The sequence below is a fragment of the Vombatus ursinus genome, unplaced genomic scaffold (genome assembly GCF_900497805.2).
Source record: "Vombatus ursinus unplaced genomic scaffold, bare-nosed wombat genome assembly UNPS02006874.1, whole genome shotgun sequence".
Classification (NCBI taxonomy): Eukaryota; Metazoa; Chordata; class Mammalia; order Diprotodontia; family Vombatidae; genus Vombatus; species Vombatus ursinus.
The window spans coordinates 5,523,332-5,542,062 of record NW_020946652.1 but is presented as its reverse complement, the minus strand read 5'-3'; the positions used below and the strand labels follow the sequence as shown (position 1 = coordinate 5,542,062).

At 48.0% G+C, this 18,731-nt stretch overlaps 1 protein-coding gene across 1 annotated transcript in view; it reads left to right on the top strand.

The window, feature by feature from the left end:
* The window catches only part of ATP13A5 (ATPase 13A5), a 113,143-nt gene that overhangs the window by 71,610 nt on the left and 22,802 nt on the right, over positions 1-18,731 (top strand). The window contains exons 17-24 of the mRNA XM_027848829.1: positions 470-587; positions 2,073-2,197; positions 7,050-7,255; positions 8,946-9,071; positions 10,062-10,141; positions 11,644-11,686; positions 14,757-14,866; positions 17,168-17,264. Of these exons, the coding sequence (XP_027704630.1) occupies positions 470-587; positions 2,073-2,197; positions 7,050-7,255; positions 8,946-9,071; positions 10,062-10,141; positions 11,644-11,686; positions 14,757-14,866; positions 17,168-17,264 (905 nt within the window). The remainder of the gene's footprint in view (positions 1-469; positions 588-2,072; positions 2,198-7,049; positions 7,256-8,945; positions 9,072-10,061; positions 10,142-11,643; positions 11,687-14,756; positions 14,867-17,167; positions 17,265-18,731) is intronic.

The following is an 18,731-nucleotide window of genomic DNA, read 5'->3' as shown; positions in this document are numbered from 1 at the left end:
TCTTTCTTTCTTTCTTTCTTTCTTTCTTTCTTTCTTTCTTTCTTTCTTTCTTTCTTTCTTTCTCTTTCTTTCTTTCTCTTTCTTTCTCTCTTTCTCTTTCTTTCTCTCTTTCTCTTTCTTTCTTTCTTTCTTTCACATATTCTTTCTTCAGCATCTCAACTCAACTAAATATTATAAGCATTTATTGAGCACCTACAGTGTACCAGCACTCTGCTAGGTAGTAGGGCTATAAAACAAAAATAAAACCATCCCTGTGCTCCAGTTGCTTATGGGATAGTTGTTTAGTCCTTCTGAGCTGCCACAGCTGGCTGAGATCTCCAGCTGTAATCATTGTCCCAAGGACAGATTTGCTGAGGCTTTCAGGGGTCAGGGATGATCCCATAGGCTAAAACATCAGCTGCCTGCCTAGGTGTGACGCTTGGAGCCTTCAGTGAGACCTAGATCTCACCGTTTCCTTCTCTCCCAACAGTTCCTCCAAATTTCAAGAAGGAGCTGAAGCTTTACACCACGCAAGGTTTCCGGGTCATTGCCCTTGCTCATAAACCTCTAAAGGCAGGGAAGCACCCAGAGGCGGGCGCTCATACCAGGTAAGCAGCTCTGCAGCCAGTGCCCCTATAACAACTATTGCTCTTCATTGGCATGAGGTGGTGTAAACATGCACTGAGTAACCACAGGATTTTAGAGTTTCCAGGGACCTTGGTGGTCACCTAGTCTGAGCCCCCCATCCTTCAGGAAAATGATGTCCAGAAAGGGCATGTGACTTCCCCATTGTCACAAAGACACGTGGCCACTCCATCCTCCCATTGTAGCTAAACTTTCCTTCAAGACCAGAATGTGTGTGCCGCAGTGCCTCGCACATAGTAGACACTGGATAAGTATTTATTGAACTGAATTGAATTGTATCTTTACTTGCAGAAATGAAATACCAGAAGGGTAAAACTTGGGCACTTTAAAAACAGGGTTTCCCGTAAAACTCTTGGGTTTGCAGAACTGTGACACTAAGGACAGAGCTCTCCTGAGCCTGAGTAGCACTTTAGCTTCCCCTCGAATTTTGCATGGAAAAGGGTCAAAATCCTCATTTAGAGAAGGACACAGAGTAGATTCTCCAGCAGAGAATCTTCCATTTTTGTGTCTGTTTAGGTCTTTGCGTGTCTGTTTAGCTCAACGCATCTGCGATCCTGCCCCGTGGCCTCCATGGTGCTCTTACCAGATCTTATATTCTCTTTACTGTCAAGGTATCCTAGTCTAGTCACTGAGGGAGCTGAGGAGATTAGAGCAGTAAGTGATGGTGAGAATTAAGTGAACCCACTGATTCCATCTTGTGACCCAGCTCTGGAGCTAGCTCGGTTCCCTTTCTATCCATTTGTGGGTCTAGTCCAATTTCTGTCCTGTGAGAAAAAATTTATTCCTCTATGGGAATTGAAAGAAAACTTCACTGCGTTGTTTGAACCTAACCCTGTGTGGCCGGGAAGCTGGACCGCCCCTAACTGTTGCTTAGAGAGCCTCAAGCGAGGACCTGCTTGTGCTGACCAGAAACCTGGTCAGATCCGAAGACTGACGCAAGGAGTTTCCTCACAAGTATACATCTCAAGCAACCCTCATATCTTATCTGAAAATTGACCACTCTCTGATCCATCCGTTACTGTTTCCATGTTCCTTCGATTGCTTGCAGACCCTTGCGGGCAGTGCGACACCTCTTTTTCTGAATTCATGGAATTGCACCCGTTCACTCTCCCGCTTCCAGCTTGGAAAGCCCCGAGTCTCTCCTCCAATCGGAAGCCAGATGATCTGATCTTGTACCCTGATGGATTGTTTCATTTTAATGAATTGGTCTTATTTAAGTAATTGCTTTTAATGTATAGAAGTCTGTCTCCTCCTGTATTTGGAGCCTAGTGCCAAAGCCGAGGAAGGCGACTAAGTCTCGATCCATTGGGCAATTGCCACACGTCGCTTAATAAATCAAAATGCTCGGAAACGTAGGTCTTTGTTTCCACGGGCATTTCATCTTTCACCTGCCACATCACCACATGGGTCCATCCCTTTTACATATTATTTTTCTTTTCAATCCAAAGGGAGGAAGTCGAGTCAGAGTTAACATTTCTAGGCCTTCTGATCATGGAAAATCGCTTGAAAAAAGAGACCAAGCCAGTCTTGAGGGAACTGAGCAGCGCTCGCATCCGAACTGTCATGATCACAGGTCAGTGTCCTTGGAAAATTCAAGGGTCAGACTTTAATGAGGGCCCAAGAAAATGTTGTTGAGTGACTGAGTGAGTCTCTGGAAATGACTCCATTTGGTCAAGCTTTTCTCTTTTCTGCTGTGTACTCAGGCTCTGTCAGTCAGCTAATAAGCACCTACCATGTCCAAGGCACTGTGCTGAGTACAGGGATGCCAGTGGAGGCAAAAACATGGTCTCTCCCTTTAGGTAGCTCCAATTCCAGTGGGGAGGGTGGTGGTCGGTAAGGTTACAGACACAGAAGCGAGCAGTGCTTGTCCTGGGGAAGCTTACGTTCCACTGGCATCTACAACGTGTACGTGCTTAAGGAAATATAAGACTGATATGAAGTGGATGAAAAGTGATTTCAGTCAGGGGAAGGTACCACTGTCCTAAGAGGGTCAGGAAAAGTCTCATGTAAGAGATGGCCCCTAATCTGGGCATGGAAACAAAGATGGTGTCTGGGGTCTGAAGAACAAAGGTTGTGAAGGGCACATTAGTTGCAGGGATGAAGGCACCCAGTGGTGGCACCCTGCTGATGTCTGGGAGTCCAGGTTTGCTTGGCTGGTCTTTATTAGATCATGTGTCTCTTCGATGGAGGTGTCAAAGGTAGCGACTGCAGACATCAAGCCAACCCTCCTGGTACAGATTCAAATGTCATTGGGAAAATATTTAGCAAAATATATGAAAATACAACCCAGTGGGTAATGTTTATTTGTGGTTTCCCAAGTCATTGAGTGGCCCAAAGGGATCGGTTTCTGTGTGAGTTGGACACCCTTGCTCTAGGACACACTTTGGGACTGGAACGTCATAGCTAATTTGTGCGATACTGGTAGGGTCCTATAGAGGGCACTTCAGAGCTGCCAACTCAGGCAACAGGCTCCATAAAAGTAGGCTGTGAGCAGCCTCATTTAGGCTCTCCTCCCCATCTCACCTACTGAAGCCTGCTTCCGGGTCACCTCCAGTGCCTCTCAGGAGGGCGCTGACAAGCAGGATCTTTAGCCAAGAGCTCTTTCTCTGCCCTGGGACCACCCCAGGAGGGCCGTGATCTGCGTGGCTTTGCCAACATTTCAAGTTCGGAGGTTCCTGAGTCACTTGGTCCCGTGAGCCCTTCTATGGTGACCTCAACCTTCTCTCAGCAGCCCTCCTGGTAGATCAGGGGATTGCTGTCGCTAGCATTTTAGTGAAGCAGTGATAAAGTTGCTTGTGCTGTTCTTGTGGATAAGATGGAGAAGAATGGACGACTAGCAGACGCACCATGACGCGGGCTCAGAGAAGGGTGAACTGTTGAGCATCCTGTATGGCCTCAGCTCAGAAAGAAGTCTCTAGTGGAGTGTCCCAGATACCTGTGCTGTTTAACATTCTAAGTTGTGGTTTAAGTAAAGGCATGTGTGCTGGCACACTTAGCCAGTGTGCCAAGGACTCAAAGCTAGCACACTGGTATGATGACCCAAAAGGCTCTTGGTGGTCAAGAGTATTTGGCTCAAGGAATAAAAGGAAGTCCAGCTGGGCTGAGCTTAACACTTGTGATTTATTTCAATAATTAACTGTCGAGTCCAAGATGGGAGAATCCTGGTGAGGCAGCAACTGGTCTGGAAAAGATCTAGTAGTTTTAGTGGACTGAAAGCTCAACGTATGATGTGGCCACCATATCATACGAATTAGGATTCATAATAGGAATTATTCAGGAAGGGAAACAGGGCATCCAGCAGCAAGGAGGTGGTATCCCATTGGATATAGGCTATTGTCTCTCCTGGACACCACATTTTAGGAAGGACATTGATAAGGTGAGACTGAGTCACTCATTCAGATAGACTGAAGGAATGGGGAAGGTTTAGCATGGAGAAGAGAAACTTGGGGTGAGAGTCTCATTGGCTTCAAGCATTTGAAGGGCTTCCTAGAGGAGGCAGATAACTTCTTCTGTCGGCCCCCACGGAACAGGTGCAGGGAGTGGAATCTGACAAGCGGTGATCCAAGACTGGTGTCTGGGTAGGAGAGCCTGCCTGACAACCACAGCTTTCCATGGGTGGGATGGATGGCCCACCTTGGGAGGCCCTAGGCTTGCCCCCTCGGGAGATCTGCCAAACAGAATTGGTCTTTAGAGAAGATTGCTGTCGGGGATCAGCTTGGGGGGTGCTTGTTCAGGCACGGGCTGGACTTCACAGCTACTGAGGGCTCATCTGGTCTGAGATTCTGGGAATCGTCTTTTAAGGTTGGAACAAGGTCCAGGGCAGGCTCCTAGTCCTAACCTCCATTTCCTTGCATCAGCTACTGATCCAGGCAGGAGCTGGGGCTGCTGGGTGACATGGGCTGGCGGCACCATCGCACCCTTTGCTTCCTCCTGCCCCTGCCCTGGGATTCCCTTTCAGGACCATGCCCAGCAGGTCACCACTTCTGTGGCGATCTCAGACAGCCCAAGTGGCTACAGTCCTGCTTCAGTATCATAGGTCCCAAGCTGGAAAGGTCCCTGGAGGCTGGCCATCTAGTGACCCCCTTGTTTTACAGAGCAGGAAACTGAGGTCCCAAGAGGTGGCATGAGTAGTCCAAGGTTGCAAGGTAGTTTTCTAGGCTGTCTGCATTGAGGGGTGGGGGGCCAGGATGCCAATATGACATCAGAGGTTCTCCGTTTGTGGCGGCTGATTTTATATTGTCCGTCTTGTAAGTTCTCTGCCTCCTGCCGGTTAGGCAGAAAAGGACTGGGCACATCCTGAGCTAACAAACTGAGGCTGGCCTGACGCGCCCCTCCCCCACTCCTCCCCCTTCACCTCTGTGTGCATTCACTAACAGAGGCTAGAAGACGCCTGCTCACAGCGTGCTGATCACTACTGACCATGCGAAGCCAGAGGAACACGTAAGGGGGTACGTAGAGAGTGGTGCAGTGGAAAGCGGGGTGGGTTTGGAGTCAAATGACCTGGCTTCAAATCCTGCCCTTGACACTTGATATAAAAGTGAAGCAACCCCCCCCTCTCCATGCCTCAGCTTTCTGATCTGTGAAATGAGCGCTTTGCACGCTTTTTACCTCTGTTGGCTTTAAATCACTCACCTCACGCTATCTGGACACCAATTCTGTTCTGAGGTCTGACCAAAGTACACACACCAGAGACAATTATACAAACACATGAGGGGCAACACCTGATGGTAGAAGCTCAGAGCTGGAAATTTCCCCCACTAGACTGTAAGCTCCTTGAGGGCAGGCACTGGCTTTTGCCTTTTTTGTATTCCCAGAATTTAGCCCAGTTCCTGACACACAGTAGGCACTAAATAAATGTTTATTGATTGATTGAAGGGACCTGGGAAGGTCTTTTCCCCCAACCACTCATGTGGTTGCAGAAGAAAGTGAGGTGACTTATCCAAGGTCACACAGGAAGCAAGAGGATGTGAATCCTGGTTCTCTAGTCCTAAAGCTAACACTTCCCCACTCTTCCAGTCAAGGAAGCCCATCCACATTTCTGTAAACAGCAGTGAACTCCTGACTTGTGGGTCTCTGAGTGATAAGTATGTGCCATAAGATGACTGTCTGTCTACATAGGGGTGATCTGGGAAGGAAGTTCCTAATAATGTGAGAGGGACCTTTGAGGTCATCTCATCCAAAGCCTCATTTTACAGATAAGGAGACTGAGGCCAAGAGAAGTCAAGTCAACTTGCCCAGGGTCATATGGGTAGTAAGATGCAGAGGCAGGATTTGAACCCAAGCCCAAATCCAATGTTCTTTCTTTCCCCTACTGACCAGCCATTCTGATGTACAAAAATTCAGATTACCTGCCAATTTTCTGGAACATATACATTGTGTAAAGCAAGACCCATCTGCCGGTAGAGCACACTGGGAAAAAGCAGTGACCTTGGGATCTGAAGCCCATGTCTGGGTTTGCCTCCCAGCTCAGTCTCTCACTACCTGGGAGACTGCAAACAGGTCATTTCTCTAGACCTCAGTTCCCTCATGCATAAAATGAAGGAGCCAGGCTAGGTGGTCCCTAAGGTCCCGTCTGGTGCAGCTAGGGGGCGCCATAGTGCACAGAGCGCCAGGCCTGGAGTTAGGAAGACTCATCTTCCTGAGTTCAAATCCTGCCCCAGACACTTAATAGCTGTGTGACCCTGGGCAAGTCACTTAACCCTGTGTGCCTCAGTTTCCTCATCTGTAAAAATGAGCTAGAGAAGGAAATGCTAAACTACTGCAGTGCCTTCGTAAAGAAAGGCCCAAATGGGGTCAGGAAGAGTTGGATACCACCAATAACAACGGTGAGGCTCCTTCTAGTCCTGGTTCTGTGCATGCAAAGTCATCAGATGTTTTCTGAGGATGGGAAGCATTTGAGTTTACTCAGCAAACACTTGTGAAATGGCTACTGTTTGCCCCACATCGACCTAGGCACAGAGGATACAATGACAAGGATGTACAGTCCCCACCCTCAAGGAGCTCCCATTGTCTCGAGCGGAGGAGACGCAGGACGGGCATAGATACGTAGTAGATGCCTTCTGGATACAGAGCCAGTTCAGGGGAGGAAGGCTGCTGAGCAGTGGGAAGGCCAGGAAAGCTTCACGTAGGACACAGCCCTCGAAGGGATCGGGGAGACGAGGCGAGCAGACGGTGACGGAAGTTACCTAAGAGGTGATGGAGCTGCTTGTCTTAGTATTGGGGCAGAAGAGCCCTGGACATCAGCCACACGGAGCCTAGGTAGAACGAGCCTGTGTGAGCCTGGCCCCAGCCACGGAGCTCCCTCGTCTGGGCCAGGGCGCCTGCCCCAGGATTTCCAGCGGGGAGAGATATTTGGAATCTGTTGTCACGTATAAAATAAGGAACATCGATTTTCTTTTCTTTTCTTTTTTCTCTTTTTGATCCAGGGGACAACCTGCAGACAGCCATTACAGTGGCGAAAAATTCTGAAATGATTCCTCAAGGGAATAAGGTGATCCTCATTGAGGCCAATGAACCAGAAGGATTCTCTCCCGCATCTGTGACCTGGCAGCTGTTAGAGGACAAAGAGGATGGTCACAGAAATAAGGTGCGCCTGTCTGAGAGCCTGGTCCTCTGTAAGGGGCAGGAAGCTGTGCAGCTGGTCACAAGTATGAAGGACCTTCCTCAGGACCACAGGACTGAGAGCTGGAAGGGAACCCAGACACTAACTGCCCCCCCATTACACTTATAAGGAAACTGAGGCACGAGCAGAAGTGACTTATTCAAAGTCTCTCCTGCAGTAACAGGTAGATCCAGCATCCCAATGCAGGTCCTTGGATTCCAAATCTAAGGTTCTTTCCGTGGCAGCACGTCACCTCCGTTTCGATTGATTCCAATTCAGCAGCACTAGGGACGGGGTCCTGTTCTAGGGACCGCGGGTATGAACAAGCAACGATGAAGATGATAAGGAGAAGAAATGATCATTCTTGGTCCTAATCTGCTCCGGGCCAAGTGCTTTATAGACACAATCTCAGAGAATAAAGCCTGCTCTGAAGGAGCTCCAGTCTTCCCTGCTGGGGAGCTGCCAGGCTCCTTCTTTCCTTCTTTCCCCCCAAGCAAGCCACCGTCGTGGCCGCAGCGACCGTTTATGTGGCGTTCTCACGGGGTCTTAGATCTAGGTCTGAAAGGGATCTCCCATGCCATCTAGTCTAATCCCTCAATTTTACAAATGGGGAAACTGAGGCCCAGAGCAACTAAATCATTTTCCCAAGGTCACAAGTGATCCAGGTAGTCAGTGGTACAGCCAGGATCCAAACCCTGATATATCTATCTCCTCCTAATGGTCTGTCTGGGTAACCTTGCTGCCTAACCTAAAATGACATCCCCTTATTTTAATCCCATATTTACAAAACTAGCAAATCCCCGAGCCAGCAAGCCTTTCAGTCAGTCAGTCAGTCAATGAGCATTTATTAAGCACCTACTCTGTGCTAGGAATTGCACTAAATGTTTTCACATATGCTAATGAATTTTTGAAGTAATAATGACTTCAATCCACAGAGGGTTTTCTCCTTCCAACAGCCCTATGATGAAGCCAGGACAGGTGTCCTCAATTTACCTGGGAGAAAACTGAGCCCAAGAGCCGTTATGTGGCTTCTCCCATGTCACACAACTAGTGGCTGTGCCAAGGCTTAGCCCAGGTCTTCTGAGCTTCTCCCATTATATTATGAGTATTTGGATCATGGGCAGCCTGGTTCGGGCCATGCCAGTCCACACATCTGCAGATAACAAACTCCTTGGGCATCTTCTTTGGGTGGGCAGAAGAAAGGAGGGCAGAAAAATGTCAGCCGTGGGCATGGCAGAGGAGGCAAACACCGACACAATTCACTTCTACCACTGGAGAATTTTCATTAAAATACAAATGCTCCAGAGAAGGTGAAGAGATTGAATCTTCTCACTTAGAGAGCGGCACTCTTTCAACTATGCCAGCTTTGGACGGACAAAAGATACCTAAATACAAGCTTTCCAAAATAAGGCATTATTGACCATTAGCCCCCCAAATAGGAATTAATTTATTAGGCCTTTCCCTTCTTGGAAGTCAATTGGGATCTGGAAAGAAGGAGGCATAGGGTAGGTGAATTTCCAAAGTTGGGCTGGCGGACAGGGAAGCCCAGGCCCTGGGATAGAGCCACTGGGGGCCCTTCACACCAGGGGCATTGGAAACAGTCTGGCTAATGCTGTTGGGAGGAGAGAAAATGGAGAAGAAAGGGAGGTGGGATGGTAACAGAGGCAAATATTACCTGTTTCACACCCAATACTGAGACATGCTGCATCTTGGGTTTTAGGAGATCTGCCTTTCCATCCGAGATGCCTCCTTCCCTGAAGGGAGGCCAGGGGATGATTACCACTTCGCCATGAGTGGGAAATCTTACCAAGTGATCACCCAGCATTTCAGCAATTTGCTTCCCAAAGTAAGTGCAGAAGAGAGAGTTTCCCTTTGTCACTTGGGACAGGGAGGAGCTTCTGGCCCAGATGGGGCCATGTTTCCTCTAGGTCTCGACTCTAGCCTGTGCCATCGCCACTCTCCATGGAGAAAGAGCCCTGAAGGGAATGCCAGGGATGCAGCCTGGCCAAAGGGGTGTGCACCCGGACCTGCCGTGAGGTTATCAACCACGAGTCCTCCAGGGAATCATAGAAGGAGACTCAGAAGGGTCTTTGGGGTCATCTAATCTAACTCCCACACTTTACCTCTGAGGAAGCTGAGGCCCCGATAGTTGAAGGAATGACCCCAGGGCACAAAGAGGGTAAAGAGGAGAGCCAGGATGTCAGTACAGATGCTTGATTCCAAACTTTGCACTCCTCACACTGAAACGCCCCTTCCTTCTTCATGCTTGGGTCTGTGTCTTAGAGCCAGGAGAAGCAAGCAGAAGGTCGCAGTTCCCACCTCCTGCATCCATTCAGGCCCCACTCTCATCCTCTCCCTGTCCTATTCTCAAAACGTGGTGTGTAGTCCTGGGATGTGAGTCCCTGGGAGACAAGCGGTGCCCAGGCAGAGTGAGCTGACCATCTGCACGTGGCGTCTAGTGCCCCCTGGCACCTCATGCATCCTGCCCATGGAGAGCCACGTGGTGTATTAAGCATCTTGTTCTGCTTCTCTGCGCTGTTGTTTTTTGATTGATTGGTGCTAGAGAAGCTCCGTAGACATAACTGATGGGGTGGATGGCGCACCAGGCCTCGGGCCATAGAGCTCCTGTGGTTGGTTAAATCTTAAAGCCCAAGATCTCTTCATCCTCCCGTTCCCCCAGCCCCCAGCACTCTGTGGAGTGACAGATCTATCGCCTGGGCTGGGGGGCATTATGGGGGCATCCAGTGAGTCATCTGTCTGTCAGGCTTTGTTTGTTTTAGTGATTGTTACTGATTTTTCCTTCCTCATTTCATCGTTCTGGTGTTTTTCATGGCAGATCCTGGTGAATGGAGCCATTTTTGCCAGGATGTCTCCTGGGCAGAAATCAAGCCTTGTGGAAGAATTCCAGAAATTAAAGTATGTTCTTTGGCATAAATCAAGTGTTTCTTCTCTGGACTCCAAAGATTGTTGGTAAAGGTCAAACCCAGGCTTGAAGGGAGAGAGAAGAGGGTCTGTGTGTCATTTAAGTCAGGGGGTAAGGGTTTGGGATGAGCCATCAATATTCAGGCAATAAGCATTGGTTAGGCACCTGCTATGTGCCAGGCACTGTGCTAAGTGCTGGGGTTGCAAAGAAAGGCAAAAGTTAGACCCTGCCCTCAGGGAACTCCTGGTCTAATGGGAAACAACCTGCAAACAACTGTGTACAGACAAGATATGGGGAGGATGAAGCAGAGATGAGCCTCAGAGGGGAAGCCTCGCAGGAAGGGGGATCAGGTGAGGCCTCCTATAGGAGCAGGGATTTTCGTAGGGACTTGAGAGAGGTCAGGGAAGCTGGGGGGCAGAGATGAGGAGAAAGAGAAGATTCCAGGCAGGGCACACAGCCCAGAGATAGTGTCTTGTGTGAGGTCCAGGAAGAAGGCATGTGGAGGGTGCAGGCAGGCATGAGGGGCAGTGGGAGCCAGACAGACGAGTTTACACCTGGCCTCTTCCTTCTTCTCTTTCCTCCTCCTCCTCTTCCTCTTCTTCCTTCTCCTCTTTCTTCTTCTCCTTCTTTTCTCCTTCTTCACCTCCTTTTCTTCTTCTTCCTCTTCTTTCTTCATCATCAATGTCATAATCATCACCACCATCAACAAGCGCGTAACTGCCTATTGTGCGCCAGATGCTGTGTTAAGCACTAGACGCGGGTTATGAAGAAGGCAGAACCATGGTATCCGTTTATCTCATTGACACAATTACTAACCAGATTTTAGGAGCATGTTGCAGTATTTCTTCCTGACCGATTTCTCTCGTAATATGTGGATCCTTGGCGTGCCTGATTTTGTTCCTTGTCTCTCTGAGCATATGGGAGCTGGTTGCAATTTTGGTGTTCTCAGAGCGGTTTCATGAAGTACATGAGGGTGGTTCATCAGATGCTTCAGAGATGTGTACACACATATGTGTGTGCATGTGTGTGCAAGTGTGTGCATGTATGTAGGATGTTCCATTTGCTTAGTTATTGCTATAATTTTCATCACCGAAGTATCACGTGGAAGTCACAGTATGAGTTAACAAACAAACCTCTCAGCCTCTGTATCTGTTGCACGAGGCTGAGCTGGAGAAGCTCTGATTGTGGAATCCTTCAAAGTGTTTGGTGCAGGAGTGGCAAAGGTCACCGAGGGCCTCTTCTTGAAGGATGTCTTCGACATCAAAGGTTTCTCCCAGGTCTGGGTCTGGAGCCCTGTGAGGACCTCTGTGGAAGTCTCTGGAGGTACCCCTGGGGCTGAAGGGGGCTGGATTAAGATAACCCAGAGGAGGAGAGGGCCAGGATCCTCTGAGCACTTGTGTCCCATAGCCTTCCTTTCTCTGGGCACACTGTATACAGGACAGGCATGCCAGGGGTGATGGAGATGACTCATTTGTCCCTGTCCTTTTTCCTCCAGTTACTATGTCGGCATGTGTGGCGATGGAGCGAATGACTGTGGGGTGAGTAGAAATTCCTGTTCTGTCATCCAACGTCCGAGCTCTGCTGGGAGGGCCTGGTGGCTGGGCTCTGCCTCCTCCTTGCCATCAGCCAGACTTTGATCCTTCTGCTGCTCATTGACATTAGATGTGAGTGTGGAGAAGAGACAGAGAGGCTTCGAGCAGACCTGCTGCCCCCTTCCCCACCCTCCTGGCCACCATGGCAAACTTACTGAAGGGGCCTAGGAGGCCGCCTTGTCCACCCCCTCATCCCACAGAGGAGGAAAGAGAGGCCAAGAGAGGAGGGGGAAATGTTCAAGAGCATTCAGCCGGTAGTGGCAGAGCCAGGGCTCAAAGGCCTGCTCTGACTCGGAGCCAATGCCCTTCCTACGACTCTACACATCCTCCCTCCAAAATTCCTGAAAGCAGCAGTTCTCAACTCAGGATCACGAGCCCTGGGGAGGAGGGGCCGTGGAGCCATTGCCGGGGGTCCGTGGATTCTCTCTGTATCACCTGTTGCTGTTTGTAAACTTTATTTAGCTCCACCAAAACTTGCGGCGTGACTGGGTGACAAGCCAGCAATGAGACCTTCCATCGACTAAATGAAGGGCACTCCTCCCAAAGACATCCAACACTACTCCTTCAAATACCCAGAAATGGTGTGATGGAAACTATAACATGATGAGAGAAAGTGGCCGTGAATTCAGAGTTTCTTTAATAAGCTTGTATTGGCTGGTAGTTGGAGAAAGATCACTTCCTCTGGAGGAGGAAGCCGTCATTACAAGCCCCATCTCTAAGACTCACTACCCCAGGAGGCTTGGGGTAATCACGTAATCTCCCTGAGCCTCAGTTTCCTCATCCATACGATCAGGAGCTTGGATCGGATAGCCATCGTCATCCCGCATCACCCTAGATCTAACATCCTTTCTTGGCATTCAGAAGAACCCAAGAAGATGACCCTGATCACCTGGCAGTGCTGCCATGCTTCCATGTCAAACAGGGGACTTGTCCCTAGAAAGCTTGGGAGCCACCCACCGTCTTAGACATCCAATGATCCGGTCTGCCGATTTCACAGAGGCCATGAAGAGCCGCCTGCCGAAGGGCCCACAGCTAATAAACTCCTTATAAAGAAGGCTGAATCCAGGGGAAAGGATTCGGAAGTAAGGGGAGATTTTTAACCATCCCTTCAAGGCCTCCGCTTAAGTTGTATACAGGCCGACTATTGTTATCAGTATCATCACCTCATCACCACCATCATCATCACCACCACCATCATCATCATCACCATCATCATCATCACCATCATCACCATCATCATCACCACCATCATCATCATCATCACCATCATCATCACCACCATCATCACCACCATCATCATCATCATCACCACCATCATCACCACCACCATTATTATTATTCCTTTCAAAGTTGGCCGTTCTCCTCCAACAGTTTGCTTCAGGATATCCTTCGCAGTTTGCATCATCATTCACCTGTTGTTGAAATCAAAACTCAGAGAAATTTTCTGTCCCCAGTTGTCTTAAACTGGACAGAAGTTTGTCACACATGGGAATAAGACTCAACGTTGATATAGCGTTTTAAGGGTTACAAACCACTTTACACACACTGTCACTCAATCCTCCCAACAAACCTATGGAACAGCAGCTGCAGGTGTGATTTTCCCAATTTTATAGATGAGGAAACAGGATCAGAGACCTGAAGTGACATCTCCTGGCTGTGCCACGGAGCTAGGAAATGTCTGAAGTGAGATTTGCACCCAGGACATCCTGGCCTCAAGGCTAGCTTCCTACTTATTAATTACAGTCGATCTTCTCTTTAGAATGATTGCTTTGACAATTTGAACATTGTTCTTGTGACAGTGATGCCCTCTGAGGTCCCTTCCAGCTCCCACTGTACGATCAGCCCAATCTTTCCTCCGTGGAACAGCCCTCCAGATCCTTGAAGACAGCTATCGTGTCCTTCCTGAGTCTTTTCTGAACTGATCCTGCCCATTTTCCTCAACCAGTCCTCACCTCAGCAGGATGCTCAGGGTTCTTTGTCATCTGAGTCACCCTCCTTGTATACTATAGTGTCACAATGGCCTTCCTAAACTGTGGCATCAGAGTTGAACCTAAGCCCTAGATGTGGCATAACCTGGGCAACACCCGCGTCCCTCACCTCCCTACACCCGCCGGTTCTGCCCTCTTACTTAGGGCAGTCTAAGCCAGCGTCAGCTCATCATGGTGGCCAAATTACTCTATCTACTCAAGTTGAGCTGCTAATCCAATAAACCCCCAGACCTTTTGGTTGTTTTTTCAGGTGACTCTGGCTCCACCTCCTCCACTTAAGTTGACTTTTTGGAGCCAAGTGTAAGGTTTTGTTCTTATCCCTATTACATTATATTTTGCCCGGTTCAGCCCTCGTTCTACCCCATCATAATCTTGTTGGAACCTGAGTCATATTCCATGGCTCAGCCATCCCTTTCTTGCAGATGAGGTTTACGTGACTTATTCAGGTTGGCCCTGGACCACAGACCAAAGCACAGGGGGTGGGAGTCACCAAAGGCAGATTTCATCTTGTTTTAATGAAAACCTCTGAGCTAAAGGAGCAGAATGGGCTGCCTCGGGGTTGATGGGACCTCCCTTTTTGTGTCCTTCAGTATAGAGGGTGAATGATTCCTTTAGGGGATATTGTAGAACAGACGCTTGTCCTAACACAGCCAGACCAGGTGGCCTTGAAGGCCCAGTCCACGTTGGTATTTGATGATTGTCCTGAAAGGGCCCTTTAGTGTTAACGTGGATTATGTACCAAGAGTCTTGTAGCCACTGCTCAGGGAAAAGTCAGTAACTCTGGTCAGGAACTTGCTTCCTAGTTGGGAATACTCCCTGAGGCCTACCAGTGTTTTCAACCTGAGAATCACTTCCTCAGATAAAGCTTCCAGCCCGTGCTCTGTAACCATAATTCCCAGATGGGCTTTGTGCAATATGGCCAGGATAAGATAATGACCACTTGAGGAATAGCGCCATGATTTCCTTATAACAAGCAATGTATCTATATGTGCTCGATTCACATCCATAACATAAAACTTTCATTTCAGGCTTTGAAAATGGCTCATGCTGGCATCTCACTGTCTGAGCAGGAGGCATCTGTGGCTTCCCCCTTCACCTCAAAAACAGCCAATATAGAATGTGTGCCACACCTGATCAGGTCAGTTACCTAATCTGAGGGTGCGCCAGCTGGCCAATTGGCACAGGTTTCTTCACTTTAAAAAGATTTAGGACACACTTAAAATGGAAAATAAATGACTTTATGCAATGCATACAGAGGAAAATGAACCATGTAATCTCGGGAGCTGATTGCAATCACAGGGCGTCTGCCCTGGGTATTTAGGACAGGTGGTCAGACTGTAGGAACAAGTGTGAAGTAAATGTCCGTCCATCCATCCATCCATTAATTTGATCATCCATCTATTCATTCATTCATTTGTTCACTCCTCCAATTTGTGCTTATAATGATTTTCTTTTTCAAATCCAAGAGTAAAACCACATGTATCTCAGTCAGATTTTGTCTTACTTGGTTCAGATCAACATTTTGACTGAATTGCCCTCTTTCCCCTTACCCTTGACACTATTTATAAACTAGGTACATTCAGCCATCTTTTATAAAATACCCAGGAGGGCGTAAAGTATACTCAGTATCAGGCAGTTGACCAAGACATCAGGGAGGGTGATTATTCAGTTTACATTTCGTAGATTCATTAAGAAAAGAAAACTGTGTTCCCATTCTGCTGGCCCCCTTCTGCCTTCACCTCCAGTGCTGAAAACTCTGTGCCCGGCCTAGTCTATACTTAATAAATGTCTCTTGCTTCGACTTCATTCACCACCCTCTTAGATGTTCCTGTTCCCAGGTGAATGTCCTCCAGGGGGCTGATTAGGTGGAGTTTAAGATCTGGGGGTCCGGGAAGTCCTTTGTGAGATGGTTTAATTGTTCAGTTCATTTGTAGAAGGGCCACAGTTACACTGAACTCCTCTGTGCCCCTCCCTGCTCCCCTCCCCTGCCATGGCCAAACAGGATTCTTTAGCCTCATGTTGGACACTCAATAACTATTTGGTGAATGAATAAATTAATCAATCAATCCACCAAAAAGAGACTATCCATGAGGAAACCTGGAGTGTGGACAGTCTACAATTTCAAATGACCCAAAAACCATTTAGAATTAATTTGGGTAGCAACTGTTGCCCTGCAATGAGAGAAACTGAGTCAAATCCCGCTGCTGTCACTGTGACCTCAGGTAAGCCCCTTACCCTCCTGGGGCCTGAGTTTCCTCATGTGTAAAAGGAAGGGGCTGGAATTGGTAATTCTTGAGCTTTTGATTCATGATCTAATAAGCAGATGACTTAGGAAGGTGATTTCCTATTTCCATTTGAAAATGTAAGATGATATGCCCTTTGAGGGCAAAGACTTGCCTCCTTTTTGTCTTTGTATACCCAGCACCGTGCATAAAACCTGGCGCATAGTAGGCACTCACTCAGTAAGTGCTCGTTGAATTCAATTGTGTAACCTTTCATGTTCAGGTAAATAATGAAATGCCTTGCTCGTTTATCCAACAAACAATGCCTTGACACGGGCTGTGCAAAAAGCCCAGTGCTTGGGATTGTGGAGGGTGAGGACAGAGAGCATGTTCTTAATCCCTACAGGAAGCTTGCAATCTAGGTCAGAAAAGAGCTCCTTGACCCCAAACATTTATCAAGTCACTGACATGCTAGGCAGTGGGGAGATGAGGAGGAAAAATTAGATGGTCATAGGATCATAGCACCATGACCGGAAGGAACTTGGAGGCCACTGAATCCAAGCCCCTCATTTTACAGATGAGGAAACTGAGGCTCATAGAGACCAAGTGACTTGCACAGGGTCACCCTGCCAGTAAATGTCTGAACCACGATTTGAACTCAGATCTGCCTGTCTCCAGTTGTAGCACTCTAGCTGCTTTCAAGAAGCACATGTTCAAATGAGGGTCTCGACAGGTACAAAGTATAATAGAGGGTAGAGCCGGAGGGGCCAAAGGGAGGGATCTACAAGTGTAAAAGAAACAGGAGGAAGGAGATCTCATTCTCATATCTGAACTCATGGGTAACACACAGAAAGTGTGTAAATGTAAGGTCATTTGGGAGGGAGGGCACAGCCCTGAGGGGGATTTGGAAGGCTTCATGTGCGCTGGTACCAGAGCTGCAGCTTAAAGGAAGAAAATTACTCTATAAAGTGGAGGTTACAAGGCATTGGGAACAGTCAGTGCAAAGATATGGTGAGTGGAGATGGAACGTAGTAAAATTTTGTTAAAAAGGTAATATTTGGTTGGAAGTGGATAGTTGAGACATTTCAATATCAGACCACCAAGTCACTAAAAGTCTTACTGTGATTAATCTGACCCTGATTCTATAAAAGTTAAAAAAGACCCTGGGAGAAGACATTAACCACACATTTTTTTTTTTCCTTTTTCTTCATGAATAGGGAAGGACGAGCTGCTTTGGTTTCTTCCTTCGGAGTGTTTAAATACCTAACCATGTATGGAGTAATTCAGTTCATTGGCACATCTCTGCTTTATTGGGTATGAGTCAAAAATCATTTCTTCTAAATAGTTATTGCATTGTATGTACTACCTTAAAAACACACACTCTCTACCAATCTAGACCAGAACCTTCTCTGAAATTTATCGTCTTATGTTCTCAGGCACGGAGAAAGTCCTCAACTTACCCAGGGTCCCACAGGTCAGAAGCGGAACGGGAACCCAGGACTTCCTCACTCACTGTTCCTCTATGTACTATTTCACATTAGATCACACGAGGTCACATTCAGGGGTTTCCTATATTAACACAATCTCAAGTCAGGTCCAAAGATGCGCCCGCGCGCGCGCGTGTGTGTGTGTGTGTGTGTGTGTGTGTGTGCGTGCTCACGCCCACTGGCACAGACACACCTTTGCTGACATTTCACATGAACGGGGGGCTACAGGTGGTGTCAGCCAAATGGTTCTTGGTGAAGCTGGGACGAGCTCTCCTTGCCAGACTGGAGAGCTAGAAATACAGTGAATTCAGCTCCTCAGGGATGCTGGGACCCTGGGCAAACATCCGGAGGCCAGGTCTCTCCGAGTCACCTTGTCCTCATGTATAAGGTGAAGGCCGGCCCAGGGTACTCTGGTCCCCACAGCTGTGACTGGTGATTTTTTTTACTCACTTATTTATCATCATAATAATGCAAATACCTAGCGTTTGTTTATACAGCCCTTTCTTGTCTGACATGGCCACAGGTATAGACCTGTGGTCTTAGTAGGTGCTCACCCCAGCTCTGTGAAGGAGCTGCTATTATTATCCTCATTTACAAATGAGGAAGCTAGGCCTCTGAAGGGAAGGGCTGTGCCCAATGTCACAGCTACCCAATGTCTGAAGTGGGATGGCAACTCAGGTTTTCCTGGCTCCAGGTCCAGGTCAGGTTCTGGTTTGTTTTGGTCTTTGTATTCCGAGTTTCTGAAACAGTGCCTGGCACCTAGTAGGTGCTTTATAAATACTGGCTGGATTGGACCAGGTTTGTTGAAATTCAACCCTGGAGGCAGCTCCACCTGGGACATCATGGAGAAGGAGGAGGAGTAACAGAGAAGAAAGTGGTTTTGTGGTCTGCCCTAAGAAATCTGTAGGGTCACAAAGTGACTTTCCCAAACCTAAGCTTTCCTTTGGAGTCTGAGTTGGCTTTTCTTATCTCCCTGGGATCTGAGTTATCTTGGAAAAGGCTCGCCCTGAGAAAATATGCCCACTGCCATGGTTCCCATTATCTTCAGTCTGAGAAACCTGCATCATGGAGGGGATTGTTGTGTCTTCAGTCAGATGGTGAATAATCTTGTTGGGGGACCAGAAGAGTGATGGGGGAAGAGCAGAGGTTTAGTTCCCCAACCTCTGCTGGGCTTTTATCACCAAGGCAGGCACATGCAGGGGAAGGGTTAGGGAGAACTTTGTCTGTGCCAGGGCTACTCAAGGCAGAGAAGGAAAGAAAGAAGGTGGTTTATGTTTCTTGGGAGCCTCACCAC